This window comes from Stenella coeruleoalba (assembly GCF_951394435.1).
Source record: "Stenella coeruleoalba genome assembly, chromosome: 9".
Classification (NCBI taxonomy): Eukaryota; Metazoa; Chordata; class Mammalia; order Artiodactyla; family Delphinidae; genus Stenella; species Stenella coeruleoalba.
Genome location: NC_137155.1, coordinates 19311071 through 19327376, shown reverse-complemented (window position 1 = coordinate 19327376; position 16306 = coordinate 19311071). Strand labels below are relative to the sequence as shown.

Below are 16306 nucleotides of genomic sequence, written 5' to 3'. Positions count from 1 at the left end.
TACATGTCTAACCAGAAACCTCTCCCCACTCACCATCATCCTTCATAACAGCACCAAACATAATAGCAGGAGTGGTGATATGTACATGGATTTCCTGGCAAATATTCTACCCCTAAGGTCCAAAATTTATAACATTAACTTTTTATTATTATCTTTTAAAAAAACCCTCTTCCAGTTCTTAAATCAACCATCATCAATGTTAATTTTTATCTACAGGCAATTTTTGTTGCTAATACTCTACGGTGACAAAAAAGCAACCTCAAAAACTCTAGAATAAAGTTACCCTTTAAGAGTTAATCTAGTAAAATCAATAAATAATGCCTGAGGGCTTCCCTGGTGGCGCAGTGGTTGAGGGTCCACCTGCCAATGCAGCGGACATGGGTTCGTGCCCCGGTCCGGGAAGATCCCACATGCCACAGAGCGGCTGGGCCCGTGAGCCATGGCTGCTGAGCCTGCACGTCCAGAGCCTGTGGTCCGCAACAGGAGAGGCCACAACAGTGAGAGGGCCGTGTACCGCAAAAAAAAAAAAAAAAAAAAAAAAGCCTGAGACTCACCATCTGTATAAAAAAATAAAGTGTCAATTATTGCAAGTGTCTGGCTTAAACTCGATCTGGGTAACTGGGATCTATCTGATCCTGGGGAGAAATTACTGAAATGTGATGTTAGGTAAGAAAGCTAGAACCTGACCAGTACAAGAAAGACCATGATAACAGAAGTAACTTGGATGGTGGTATTTGTGAAGTCTGGCATGTTACATCTGTCAGACATATGTAACTTGGCATATGATAAATATTTACTGAGTTAAGTAATCTGAATTGAGAATAGAGAAGCCAGATATAGGGATAATGTAGACCCCACCCAAAAAGATGTTTATTGTTCAATGGCAGCAACCTGTCGAGAAAAATCTCATGATTTTGACAACTGATATCATATTTTTAGCATTTCATTACATACTTTAAGATTATAGTAAATATAGCAAGTAAAGCCATTCAAAATGACAGTCTGGTGGGGGGGGAGAGGTGGGGGAAAGACCTCCATGAAAATTAAATTCTCTTTTTTAAAATGTAACTTTTAAGAATTGACTATTGAGCCCATATTAAAGACTTACCAAAAAAGAACAAAAAAAGGTGAAAGGTCACAGGCAGTGTGGGTTTAAAGCACCACATCCAGAGACATAGGAACTGAAACAACAATTCTCTCTAATTTCATTAAAATTTGTTCCCTGTAACTCCTCTCTGCTCTCTCAAGAACAGTTCGTGAACTGCACCTGAGTTTCAGAGAGAACAGAAACCCACATGGGAGGCTCATCCAGCCCAGAATGACAGAAGAAGAAAGTCCAAAAGGAGCCAAGACTTTAAAATGATGACAGACTTTATCTGAAAGATCCCTCTTGGGGCAATTTATCAGTTCTGTGAAGTTTCAGTGACAGCAGCTCCTACAGAAAGACACGGATTCTTCTTCAGCTTCATTCACTTTGATGTATTGTGGAAAGGTATGACTCAAAGGGCGTTTTGTACAGCAATTAAGGTACAGAAAATTTCAGTAGAAACTAGATGGACAGTTAGTTTTAAAGTATTTTAAATCCTGTTTTAAGTAGATTTAAGACACTCATTTATATTAAGAAAGTGATTTTTTTTTTTATTGACTATGTGCGGGACATTGGGCCTAAAGGGGAGATAAGCCCTGACCTCAAAAAGTTTGTAATTCAGCAAGTAACTAATACACATGTCTAATATACATGAAAGAATGATGATTAGCAGTAAACTGTGTTGTGCTGCCATAACTGCAGTCAAAATTCAGAGAAAAGAGATACAAGTGTAGGCTAAAAGGGCTGGGTATATAGGAGATGCTAAGTAAATATCTGTTGAAGGAATAATAAAGAAAACAAACCAAAAAACCCAAATGAATGATGTATATTACGTTATTTTTGTCATGTTCACTGCATTCCGGCTCTAAGAACAGTGCTGGATACTAGTCCTCAAATAATTTGTGTTGTATAAATGAAAATGTGTGAATGAAGGAAATAGAACTTGAACCAAACTTTGAAAGTTGAGCAAATTTTCCAGAAATGGTAGTCGCAGCAGACTGATATGAACCAAAGGATGAAACCAGGAAGGACACGTAGGCAGTGTCTAAGAAGAAAGGAGTGTGATCTGGTCTAGATTAACAATCAGTCACTGACTTTCCTAAGGCACCATACTTAGTGAGGGGTTACTTATAAACTGTCTATCATATCTTAAATCTCTTCCCATATTGTTTTCTTTTCTATCAGCTACCAAACTTTTGAAGTCTTTTCTGTAGAATCCAGTCTTATCCTACCTTATCCTACTGTCATCCTGTCCTAGCCTAGCCTAGCCTAGCCTACCCTATCCTATTCTAAAAACACCTTTGCTGATTCTGCTTTCTCCTCAAGGTCAGACCCCATTTCCTTCCTTGTGTTTACTGGTGAACTTCCTGAAAGAGCAGTTCTCAGTCAGTGCCACGTCTCCATTTCTTTTAACTCTATGCTCTTTAGCTTCCCAGGCACCACACCATGGGGAGTCACAGGTGGGCTCTCAGCCCTGTCCTGGTTGACCTCTGACCTCTGTCTCTGTGGCCTTCCTACACTGCTGATCACCTCCCTGTCATCCCACCCCTGAACCACTCTCTTCCTTTCCCTCTTTAGCATAGAACCACACCCTCCTCCTGCATTTCCTTATGCCCTTTCTCAGCATCCTTTGTCTACTCCTTTTCCTTCTACCTATACTTAGGTGAGGGTTCTCCTTGAGGAGTTTTCATGTCCTTTGCTTACTCTGTCTCCTGCTTGGGAGAACACAGCAACTTTAGTGGCTCCGGTTATCACCTGTATGCTGACAACTTTCAAATCCGATTCAGCCCCTGAGTAGAATTTCTGCCTTCATATGGCCTTTCAGAACCCTCAACCTCAACAAATCTAATATCAAAATCCTCTACTGCACACTTGATCTTTATTGTGATCATACTTATTTTTGACATTTCCTATTTTGGGAAATGGCACCGTTCTTCCAAACATCCAGGAGAGAAATGTGTCCTCTCAAGACTGTTCTCATAGTCCCTAGTCAGTTGGGTGTGAACTTCAGTTGGTTCCTTCTCCAGTTATTCTATCTCTGTCCCCTCCTGCACATTATTGCCACCATCATTGCCATACTTCCTTTGTTGCTTGGACCAGTGCAATAGCTTCCCTAATTTAGGGTTGCCAGCTAAAATACATTGCATGACCAATACTTATACAAAAAATTATTCTCTGTTTATCTGAAATTTAAATTTAAATAAGTCTCCCCCACCACTCACTAAATCTGTCAACTCTATCCTACCTGGTCTTCTATCCTCTAATTTCTGATTATTTCAGTCTTTCCTTCACACTATGCCAGAATTATCTTTCTAAAACAAAGATGAGAATATATTATAGAACTGACAGAAATCATCTGATGGCTACATGTTGCCTAGAGTAGGAGAATCCAAATTCCTCTGTATGATGTTAAAGAAAGTCACTCACTACTCTGGCTTCAGTTCACTTTTCTAGTTCCAGTTTATGTCTTTCCTTTCAACTATACTGGGAAAAATCACCCAGCCCCAAACATGTCATATACCTTTATACTTGTGATTTTTCTCAAAATGCTGGCTTAGCTTGAACCTTCAAAGCCAGTTCAAATACCATCTCCTTCGTGAAACTCTACCCTAATCCCTCCACTACAATACCCAGAGCTTCCTCTGCACTTCCATAACATTTTCATTCCATTACAGCCAAACTGCAATCTCTTTTATAGTTAAGTGTTACTTGTGGGCAAGGGCTCTTAAGTAATTTTTATACATAAAAAACCAAAGATATATTGAGTCTTAAGTATTTATTAGACACCATTTTGAAGGCTTTGCATGTATTAACTCATTGATCAGCAACTCTGTGATTTAGGTATCATTATTTTCCCCAGTTGTAGTCTCTATATATGCTAGCTCAGTGCTCTACATTCAATAGGGACTCATTAATTTTTTTAATCGAATGGAGATGCTTTTATTTGGGATAAGGTACTTCGGGTCTATTCAAGTGAATGTTTTCCTCCGAGTCAATATAATTTTAATTGATTCATTAATAATCTGCTTTGTTCTAGAAAGAATTAAAGATGACTTAATCTCTTATATAGAGATGACAATCTCTCATATAAAGGCATCGAATGGTTTGATTTACCGTAATTTACTACTAAAAAATGAAGAATTCAAATATATTTTGTGAAAAATGAAAAAAAAGGAAAATACTTAAATTAGACGGGCATATTAAATGTTTATTACAATTTGCCAGGGGGTGAGGGCAGTTCTTAAAGTTTCCCAGGAATCACTCTGAATAAAATGAGAGCCAGTTTGAATTCTAATTATTTAAAGGAATTGAGGTCTGGGTCTTTAAATATACAACTCATTTCAGAGTTAAGGTGAGGATATCCTTATGGCAGGAAGATTATATTATTATATTTTATATCCACAACTTCCCTGTTTCCAAACAGATCATTATTGAAAATGAGGTAGCATCACACAGGCAATGTATTTGAGAGCATGATACAATCTGAAGTTTGCTTTGCCACTCTGAGCTGTAGGAGGTGAGGAATGTGAGAAAAATAATAGGCACTGCAGAAGCCTAGACTTGGAAGTTCTGTTTGTCCTGATGAATTGACATCTTTGCTAGTAAGGTCAAAGGTGGACAGTGTTTATTTCCTGTTTCACTTCCAGGTGTTGCCTATGCTTTTCCAGTCATTTAACAAAAAGGCATGTGACACCTACTCACATTTCTGGAATGACATCTAGTGAAAGAGTATGTAACTGTGGCTCTTGCTGACGAAAATGATAAATTTCAGAGGACGCCCATTTCAACCCCCTAATTCCTCCTTGGGTATTTTTCTAAACTTTTAACTATTTATTTGCTCTGCAGTCATCTGAAGAAAAATAACATCTTATAAGCACTTTTTTCCTTTATGTGTTTGCCAACATATTAGAAAGTAGAGAATAGTATTAAAGCATTAAAAAGTATAATAAATCTGTTTCTTTCTTAGCTTCCTACAACGAAAGAATTATGCAATGATGAGATATCCATGAAAACAAATGATTCACCTTGATAATTGTATTTGGGGGAGGCTAGAGGCTTTGGACAAAGGAGTTACTTTGTTCTTAGCTTCTCTCTTGTTGTCTTTTCAGCTATGACCATTGCAGGAAAGGTGGAAGGAAGGTCTAAAGGCATTTTGTCTTTAGGCCTAGTCATGCAAGAACAAGACTAGCTCTTGCACAGGATGGTTCCAGCAAGGCTGGTGTGAGGCAGATGTGAGCACCACAGACATTTGCTCAACCAGTAGAACTCATAGTTCATGAATTTTAATTTTATATTGTAGACAACAAACAATCTTACTTCCTCAGGAATAGGTGCTCATCTAGAATTTGCCCTAGGTCAAGAAAATTTGTTCAAAATGTACCTACCCATAACAAAGTAAAACCTCAGGTTCCCGTAACCAGTTGTGTCCAGGTAAGGAGTGCATATTTTCCTCTCTCCATCTTTGAGGAAGACCATTGATAAACCTGATTCTATTGTTCCACATTCTGTACCAATGACAGCTCCCAAGATGTCCCACCTTGAAAAAATGACAATCACTAAGAGTTAAAATAGTAAGTCAAAACTTTATAGAGTATAACATTTTATTTTTAATGAGGAATATATACTTAGTAATGAATAATTCTGAAATAAAGATGTGGTGCTACAGGCACTTCCCTGGTGGTGTTGTGGTTGAGAATCCGCCTGCCAATGCAGGGGACATGGGTTCGATCCCTGGTCCAGGAAGATCCCACATGCCGCAGAGCAACTAAGCCTGTGCACCGCGACTACTGAGCCTGTGCTCTAGAGCCCACGAGCCACAACTACTGAGCCCGTGTGCCACAACTACTGAAGCCCGTATGCCTAGAGCCCATGCTCCGCAACAAGAGAAGCCACTGCAATGAGAGGCCCATGCACTGCAATGAAGAATTGCCCCCGCTTCCCACAACTAGAGAAAGCCTGAGCATCAATGAAGACCCAATGCAGCAAAAAATTTAAAAATTAAAAAGAATAAGATGGGGTACTACAGATCGTGGGTAATGAACAAAGTTTAAAACACATTCCATTCACAATTACAGTTTTTCTGTACAGGATAAGTTTAATCAATACTACGTATAGTTTGTCTACTACATGATAGCCTTTATTCTCAAAGCACTTACAGTTGAGGTGAGGAATCAAATTTGAACGAAGGAAAAAGGAAATCATAAAAGATAGTGCCATAGTATCATAAATACTTGTATGCTGTTTGGCACATTAAAAAATAGTCATAGGATGAAAAGTCATACAAGCTGGAAAGAATCTAGCAAGTTTTCAAAAAGGGGACCGGATTTAAACTGTCAAATAGGTATTTGAATATGTAGGAAAATAAAAATATCTAATATATAAAAACTCTTATATCTCCTTAGTATTTATCTCTGCTCATGTCTAATTTGGCAACCGCTTTTCACACAACTAACTTGCTTACAGACAGAGGAAACTGGGACACACAGAGGTAAGTGGCTTGCCTAAGGCCGACTGCCTGTTCGGTTTTAAATTGAGATCTTTTGTTTCTTAGTTCACTGTTATTTTAGTAGTTACAGTTCTAAAGAGGACACTGTACCAGGACAATTATGTTGAACTGGTTGAGACCAAGATGTTTAGGAAATGCTTAATTTTTTGTCTTTTAAAAGATTATTATCGGGCTTCCCTGGTGGCGCAGTGGTTGAGAGTCCGCCTGCCGATGCAGGGGACACGGGTTCATGCCCCGGTCCAGGAATATCCCACATGCCGCGGAGCGGCTGGGCCCATGAGCCATGACTGCTGAGCCTGCGCGTCCGGAGCCTGTGCTCCGCAACGGGAGAGGCCACAAGAGTGAGAGTCCCGCATACAGCAAAAAAAAAAAATAATTATTATCAATCATTCAAGGAGAAGCAGCTCTTTTTCCTTTTCTTCTTTCAAAAAACTTTTTATTGCAGATACTCTCCTTGTGTTACAGTCTTTCAGATTTATCATTTCTTTTCTTTTTTCTTTAATTGGAGTAAAATTGCTTTACAATGTTGTGTTAGTTTCTGCTGTACAATGAAGTGAATCAGCTATTCAAGGAGAAGCAGCTCTTAATAGTACTGGACCACTGTAAATACCAGGAACCTCTCTCGACTCATACAAGAAAATTTCACACTGGTTCATTGGTCTTTCACCTGCTCCATTTATCCCAATAAAGCCACTCAGCCTACTGCTCCATAAAGCAAGTTAAGGTTATAAATGATGCATATGATGACTCCTTTTAGGCATCCATCTGCTTTAGGGTATTTTTAAAATGAAAAATTAAATTGGAAAAGATCAGATTGTCATGGACTGAAAGAACGTTTTATTCAAGTGAGAAATGAGATTAGTAGTCTTTTTCTCTTATTAGTTGTAAATGATTAACTCTTTTAGATTAATCTAAAGAAATTATTTTCATTGACTTCTACCACTGAGAGGGCTATATGAGATATGATCCAGGCTATACATTTCTTTTTAATCTTTATTTTAAAGTCCAACATATTCAATTTTACTCCAGTCTTTATTTATCCCACTGTAACGGTTGGAAGATAACAAAAGTGAGGTTATTTTCTTTGGAAACCCAAATATTTAAAATCAAAGGCTTGATTTAGTTGGCTCTGAAGAGAAAAAAGCAGAGAGAAATCTGAAAATCATTTTGTAGAAGTCTCATTGCTTTAAATAAATTATCTTGCATTTATTAAAAATTCAGTAGGAGCTTCTTGTAGCACAAGCTCATTCTTCGTGAGTTTGTATAAACACTGGCTCGAGCTTAGTTGGAGGCAAAGTATCCTTGAGGGGATCCCAGAGCTGCATCAACTACTGAGGGACCTCAGAGATGCCCTTTCACCTGCCTGGACTTCAGAATCCCTCTCTGTAAGGTTGCAAAGTTATGGTCTTTTCCAAGTACAAAAATGTCATGGTCTCTGACTCTCTCTTAATATAATAATTACATGATGTAAAATTATAGCACGACCAAATCTTGGAGGCCAGCAGTGGTATTTAAAGAGCTCTATAGTTTGGGCAATATCTTGGATGGCACCACAATTTCCCTGAAAAGGAGTGTTACTTTTCTATGGTTTAAATTATGTTTTCTCCAAGGAAATGCGGTTCTTTGTGAACTGCCTCTGAAGGAATGTCTGCTAGAGGGGAGAACTCTCTGCAACAGAGCAATTTATATTTATCTTTGATGGCTAATTCTAAAAAAAGATCCCTTACATTATTTATTATAAATACATTGGTATCTATTATTTATAATAGAGTGGGGCGAAGTTGGAACACACAAAAAAAGTTTAATAATCAATAAAATGCCTTAAGGCAACTTCGTTCCTTAGAGGTAGAAAGGTCACAATAATATTTAATTTATATTTTAAAGTATATCCTTCTACTTTCTGTGTCAAAAAGAGAGTTCTTTTTGTAAGCAAAAATAACTTAAAGAAGTTTCTTAGCTGGAAAGCTGATGATCCTCCCTATCAGCTGCTTTGGAATGCTTTGAGAATAAAATTAATTATGTTTGCATTAGCTTATACTTTAATAGTTTTAAGAATGATATGAGAGTATACGTATAACCGATTCACTTTGCTGTACACCTGAAACTAACACAACATTGTACATCAACTATACTCCAATAAAAATTTTTTAAAAAGAATGATATGAGAGAGTAAAACTTAAATGTTCTCACCAAAAACACCCCAAACAAACAAACAAACAAAAACAGATAAATATGTGAGGTGATGGATATGTTAGTTAACTAGATGGAGGGACTCCTTTTACAATGTGTATGTATATCAAATCACCACAATGTACACTTTAAATATCTTACAACTTTATATGTCAATTGTATCTCAATAAAGTTGAAATTAAGCATATTTTCTTCACAAGCTTAAAAAAATAATGACGCATATTCTTTGAAGGGCAATCTGGCAGTAACTATCAAAATGAAATTACATACATACATATATAGGTATATATACACATACATGTCTGATTCTCTAATTTTCTTTTAGGAATATCTCTTTCAGAAGTACTTTAACAAGTATACAAAAATTTGATTATAATATTCTTTGTCTATTAATAGAGGTTTAGTTAGATAAACTGGTATAGTGCCTTTCTGAAATAATGATATATATTTACTGGCAGAAGAGACATTCATAATATATTGTTAAGTTTTAAAAAAACAAGTTGTGGGACTTCCCTGGTGGCGCAGTGATTAAGGATCCGCCTGCCAATGCAGGGGACACAAGTTCGAGTCCTGGTCTGTGAAGATCCCACGTGTCGCGGAGCAACTAAGCCCGTGCACCACAACTACTGAGCCTGCGCTTAGTACAGCCCGCGAGCCACAACTACCAAAGCCCGCGCACCTAGAGCCTGTGCTCCACAGCAAGAGAAGCCACCGCAATGAGAAGCCTGTGCACCGCAACAAAGAGTAGCCCCTGCTCGCCACAACTAGAGAAAGCCCGCGTGCAGCAACGAAGATACAACGCAGTCAAAAATAAATAAATTTATAAAAAAATAAAATAAAATATCAAGTTGAGTATAGTAAGGGAAATGTGACTCTAGTGTTTTTTTTTGTATAGCCAGCAAAATTTCTGAATGATATATGCCAGATATGCCTACATTTCAACAGTGTGGAGTGGGATTAGCATTGGAGGACTTTTAGTTTTTACTTTACACATTTTCTTTTTTTTTGCAAAAGGAAAATCATTTTCAGAAAAAAGAAAGGTATTCAATTTATAATTCAGAATGAAAACTTAAATGATCTCATCATAGGTTGATAAAATTACTAAGAATATGAACATAGGCAATAGAGGTCTTACATTTTAATCACTTTTTTCCCTACAAATATTGGCATAAAAGACTCTAAAGGGTAGTGGAACATTTCACATTATCTATGAAAATTTATTTATTTATTTATTTATTTATTTATTTATTTATTTATTTTTTTGCGGTACGCGGGCCTCTCACTGTTGTGGCCTCTCCCGCTGCGGAGCGCAGGTTCCGGACGCGCAGGCTCAGCGGCCATGGCTCACGGGCCCAGCCGCTCCGTGGCATGTGGGATCTTCCCGGACCAGGGCACGAACCCGTGTCCCATGCATCGACAGGCGGACTCTCAACCACTGCGCCACCAGGGAAGCCAAAATTTTTTTATTATATTTCCCAGAATGTATTAAACCACCTAAAGTTGGTGACTTTAGGTTTGAACTAAGATATAGAATAGAGCCTGGCTATTAAGATCCTACATTTACCAAATTCATAAGGTTTTTTTTATCTACTAGATATTCTCTGAGGTTGAATAGGTTCATTACATCCATAAGGTCTCTCTCTATTTGGGATGAATTCTCTGATATTTAATATGGGATGTGCCATAGGAAAAGACCCTCCACATTCCTTTATATTCATGAGGTTTATCTCTAGCATGAGTCCTGTGAGGTCATTTTGACTAAAGGCTTCTCCACCTTCATTGCATTTATAGGTTTTTCCTCCAGCATGACAGCTTAGGTGAAGGTAAAGGATAAGCTCTATTTGAAGGCTTTCCTGCATGCACTGCATTTCAAAAATTCTTTTCTTCAATTGGTTCCCCTATATTTCACTCAAATTCAATTTTGCTTTAGGTTTTTATTACATGCATTGTATTTATTTACACTCTTGCTGCAATAACATTAATAAAGAATATTGGCTTCAGAATGGTAGAAAGCACTCAGCTTTCTCACTAATAAGACAGAAATATGACCTAGACTGAGGATGTTTAGAGAAAATGATGTACTGCCTGGCGTATTACAGTTTCAATAAATGTTAGTTTCCTTTTCTCCCCCTGTAAAATGTAGTACTATTTTTGTTTTAAAATAAGTGAAAGTGGCAATTCAAATGAACTTCTAAGTTATAATGAGTGTTTTTATTTTTTTCACACTAGAATTAGCAGAGTAGCAATCTTAGACAATGTTGTAGTACAATATGCAAAGGGTAACTGCTTAAACAATTTAAGCTGAAAGAAAAACTGTACTTTCTATCCGTGGATTTTTTGTACAGTTTAAGATTTTGGTTACAAATCTATCGGGGTGCTTAAACTTATTACTTATGTGATCTAAATAGTCAAGTGGGTTTTACTTTAATAATAACGAACATGCCTGTAAAAAAAGAAAGACCCACTTAATACAGTGTTAACTCAGTCTGTCAGTCTATCTTAAATTCACTTACCCTGAATTAGAAGCTTAAATAAAATGCCAGAGGTAACATAATTCTTCTGGGTAGGATAGAGGGAAGAACTGTAGAAAATAGCAAGAAGATGCTCAAACTGTTCTGAAGAGTTCTATGTAATTTTAAAGCCAATTTTTAATAAAAGCATCAACTGACATTGAAGGGGCTATAATGGAGATTGTTCTTGTTGGTCTATATGCCGTTTTGGTTTTCAAGGTATATGTAACATTCTTTGGAACTATCTCCTCAGAACAAGGAAGCCAATATAAATTTGTTTTATTGAGTTTATATTGCTTTTTTCTTGGTTTTATTCCAGTGGATAGCATTGAAATTTAAGAAAGACATTTTGAGTCAGTTTCAGGACTGACCCTCTTTTCTAAGCAATGCCATTAAAAAACATAACTAATACTTGTATTTTGGTCTCTTTATAGTAAATCACCTATCAGAGACTAAGTCATGGCTGACCTGAGGAAAACATTATCTGTGCTCAAATTTTTTTCTATAATCTTACATGAGCTGTTTTAAAATATATTTCTTGAAAGAGCTTCTTCAGAACAAATTTATAAAGCAGTTAATAGGGTGTGACAGTAGCAGAGCAGGATTGTTAGGACTGGAGGTTGGAGAGAACTGGAAATAGTCAGGTCAGCAGTCCAGAGACTAATCTCTCTGACCATTGGATAAGTCCTGTTTGCCCTCTGGCATCTTTTCTATGTCTTGCTGGTACGTGGGAGAATTCTGGGTATTCCATCTATTTGTTTTCTAGTATGATAGCAATATTCTCATTATTGGAAAATTGGAAAATAGAAAGAGTAGAAGAAAAAAGTCACCCATAACCATACTACCCCAGAGACAAGAACAATTTCTATTTTACTATATTTCTACTATTTTATATGTATATTTCCAAGCGGTCATGATAATATTATACAGATGGTTTTGTATTTTGCCCTTTTTCATTTACATTAGTAATATACACATTTTCCAGGTTACTATTAACTCTTTATAAATGTGTCACATAATATTTTATTACATATATGCCAAACTAGTCATTATGCCATTCTCATGTTTCAAAATACAAAGCTAAATAATTATACTACTTAGCATACTTTATGGGGCTGAGGAATTAATTCTCAATTTCCTAATGCTCCTGAATATGTTCTAGATAACCTGGAGCTATGTTTTGTGAGGTGTCAGAGCTCTGCTTTTCCTTCGTATAAACTCCTACATATTCAGGACTACCTTGTGGTCAGTGTGCAGCAGGTGAACTACTGAGGAAAGACTACAGAAAATGAAACATGCTGAAGAAGTGGGCATCTGAACATTTCAGTGCCAGCAGCCTCCTCTAAAGCCTTCTACAGAAAAATCCTATCATGGGCTAGTGTTATGCCAAGCTGTGAGGAATTAAATCACTTTGGGAGGATTCAGATTTCATTCTCTTCTTTCTGTGTCTTCAGTAAAGAGTGTCCTCTCTTGAAGAGGGAGTGAGTTGCTGTATTCTGGATGCTCACAGGGACAGCTGGTTTGGAGAGGGGAAGTGGTTATTAACCAACTCAAGAATGGCAGTGCCAAAAGCAAAGATGTACACATGCTGCAAATTAAAGAAGGGTTTAAAATTTCTATGAAGGAATTCCAGAACAATTTTAGCATACCTAATCATATGAACTTATTCTTTTATTATTTGAAAATTTACTATGTTTCAAAACAGAAAAACAATCTGTGTAAACAGAAAGTAATCTTAGAACCCACATCAAAAGCAAACCAGAACAAGTAAGAAGTCTCTTTTTTTTTTGCGGTACGCGGGCCTCCCACTGTTGTGGCCTCCCCCACTGCGGAGCAACAGGCTCTGGACGCGCAGGCCCAGCGGCCACGGCCCACGGGCCCAGCCGCTCCGCGGCACGCGGGATCCTCCCAGACCGGGGCACGAACCCATGTCCCCCACATCGCAGGCGGACTCTCAACCACTGCGCCACCAGGGAAGCCCAAGAAGTCTTTTAACAGCTTGCAACAAGTTTACTCTGATCCACTTTAGCACTTCCATGGTTTTAAAATATATCCAATTATCATTTTAACTAATACTGTCTTTTTTAAAATGACATTTCATTGGTTTATTTAGAGAATCCAATGTAGGTTTCACTGGACTATTCAACTTTGTGTTTCTTTCATATCTTATTAGTTACTATGAATATAATTTTTCTTTGAGTACCACTTTGGTCATATCCCATTACCGATAGTAAGCATAGTTGGAATAACAACCAATTTTTAAGTCTTCTGATTGCTTATTATATGTCATGCGTTGTGCAAAGTGTTCTTCATATACTGTTGCATAGGAAATTGAGTCATCTGTGGTGATGTGGATGGACATAGATTCTGTCATACAGAGTGAAGTAAGTCAGGAAGAAAAAAACAAACACCGTATATTAATGCATGTATATGGAATCTAGAAAAATGGTACTGATGAACCTAGTGGCAAGGCAGGAATACTGACACAGATGTAGAGAACAGACTTGTGGACACAGTGGGGTAAGGGGAGGGTGGGACGAATTGAGAGAGTAGCACTGACATATATACACTACTATGTGTATAATAGATAGTTAGTGGGAAGCTGCTGTATAGCACAGTGAGATCACCTCGGTACTTTGTGACAACCTAGAGGGGTGAGATGGGGAGGGTGGAAGGGAGGCCCAAGAGGGAGGGGATATAGGTATACAGACAGCTGATGCACTGTGTTGTACAGCAGAAACTAACACAACATTGTAAAGCAACAATAATCTAATAAAGATGTAAAAAAAAAAAGCCACACACACAAAAATACTCCTTTTTAGCCCTTTTAATGCTTAAATCTGAATTCTACTTTATCGGATTTGAATATCTGAAATTAATATGCCTCCTTGCTTCTTTTGCTGCATTTATCTGGTATACTAGTTTCTCTTCTTTGACTTTCAACTTCTTGTGTTGTTCTAGTTTGAGTCTCTCATAAATAGCAAACATATAGCTGATTTTTTAAAAACCTACTGTGAAAATCTCACTTAATAAATGAATATATCTACTCAAATTTATTGTGTACTGATATGTTCAGATTGTACTGATATGTTCCTGCCAAATTGTTTTCTGTTTTCTATTTACCCTGTTTTTTATTGTTTATTTTTTGTCACTTTCCTGGCATTTGTTGGACTAAGTATTCTTTGTTTTATATTAACCTAATGCTTTAGAAGTTATGTAGCCTATAAATTGCAATTTTTTTTTGAATTTTTGTATTTTATTTAACTTATTTTTTTATATAGCAGGTTCTTATTAGTTACCCATTTTATACATGTTAGTGTACATATGTTAATCCCAATCTCCCAATTCATGACACCAACACTTTCTCCCCTTGGTGTCCATACATTTGTTCTCTACATCTGTGTCTCTATTTCTGCCCTGCAAACCGGTTCATCTGTACCATTTTTCAAGGTTCCACATATATGTGTTAAAATATGATATTTGTTTTTCTCTTTCTTACTTACTTCACTCTGTATGACAGTCTCTAGATCCATCCATGTCTCTACAAATGACCCAATTTCATTCCTTTTTATGGCTGAGTAATATTCCATTGATATATGTACCACATCTTCTTTATCCATTCGTCTGTCAATGGGCATTTAGGTTGCTTCCATGACCTGGCTATTGTAAATAGTGCTGCAATGGACACTGGGGTGCATGTGTCTTTTTGAATTATGGTTGTCTCTAGGTATATGCACAGTAGTGGGATTGCTGGGTCACATGGTAATTCTATTTTTATTTTTTTAAGGAACCTCCATACTGTTCTCCATAGTGGCTGTACCAATTTACACTCCTACCAACAGTGTAAGAGGGTTCCCTTTATTCCACACCCTCTCCAGCATTTGTTGTTTGTAGATTTTTTGATGATGCCCATTCTAACTGGTGTGAGGTGATACCTCATTGTAGTTTTGATTTGCATTTCTCTAATAATTAGTGATGTTGAGCAGCTTTTCATGTGCTTCGTAGCCATCTGTATGTCTTCTTTGGAAAAATGTCTATTTAGGTCTTCTGCCCATTTTTGGATTGGGTTGTTTGTTTTTTTGATATTGAGCTGCATGAGCTGTTTATGATTTGCAGTTTAACCCTTTCTCTGTTGATTCGTTTGCAAATATTTTCTCCTATTCTGAGGGTTATCTTTTCATCTTGTTTATAGTTTCCTTTGCTTTGCAAAAGTTTTAAGTTTCATTAGGTCCCATTTGTTTATTTTTGTTTTTATTTCCATTACTCTAGGAGGTGGATCAAAACAGATTTGCTGTGATTTATGTCAAAGAGTGTTCTTTCTATGTTTTCCTCTAAGAGTTTTATAGTGTCCGGTCTTACATTTAGGTCTCTAATCCATTTTGAGTTTATTTTTGTGTATGGTGTTAGGGAGTGTTCTAATTTCATTCTTTTACATGTAGCTGTCCAGTTTTCCCAGCACCACTTATTGAAGAGGCTGTCTTTTCTCCATTGTATATCCTTGCCTCCTTTGTCACAGATTAGTTGACCATAGGTGCGTGGGTTTATCTCTGGGCTTTCTATCCTGTTCCATTGATCTATATTTCTGTTTTTGTGCTGGTACCATATTGTCTTGATTACTGTAGCTTTGCAGTATAGTCTGAAGTCAGGGAGTCTGATTCCTCCACCTTCATTTTTTCCCCTCAAGACTGCTTTGGCTATTCGGGGTCTTTTATGTCTCCATATAAATTTTAAGATTTTTTTGTTCTAGTTCTGTGATAAATGCCACTGGTAATTTGATAGGGACATTGCTCTGGCTAGTATAGTCATTTTCACAATGTTGATTATTCCAATCCAAGAACATGGTATATCTCTCCATCTGTATCATCTTTAATTTCTTTCATCAGTGTCTTATACTTTTCTGCATACAGGTCTTTTGTCTCCCTTGGTAGCTTTATTCCTAGGTATTTTATTCTTTTTGTTGCAGTGGTAAATGGGAGTGTTTCCTTCATTCCTCTTTCAGATTTTTCATCTTTA

The 16306-nt window shown here is 37.1% G+C and overlaps 1 protein-coding gene across 5 annotated transcripts in view; it reads right to left on the bottom strand.

Annotated features, from left to right (window-relative positions):
- RELN (reelin) overlaps positions 1-16306 on the bottom strand; it is a 697060-nt gene that overhangs the window by 177931 nt on the left and 502823 nt on the right. For all 5 annotated transcript variants that reach the window (XM_079932058.1, XM_079932060.1, XM_079932059.1 and 2 more), the window contains one exon: positions 5473-5624. In XM_079932058.1, the coding sequence (XP_079788184.1) occupies positions 5473-5624 (152 nt within the window). The remainder of the gene's footprint in view (positions 1-5472; positions 5625-16306) is intronic.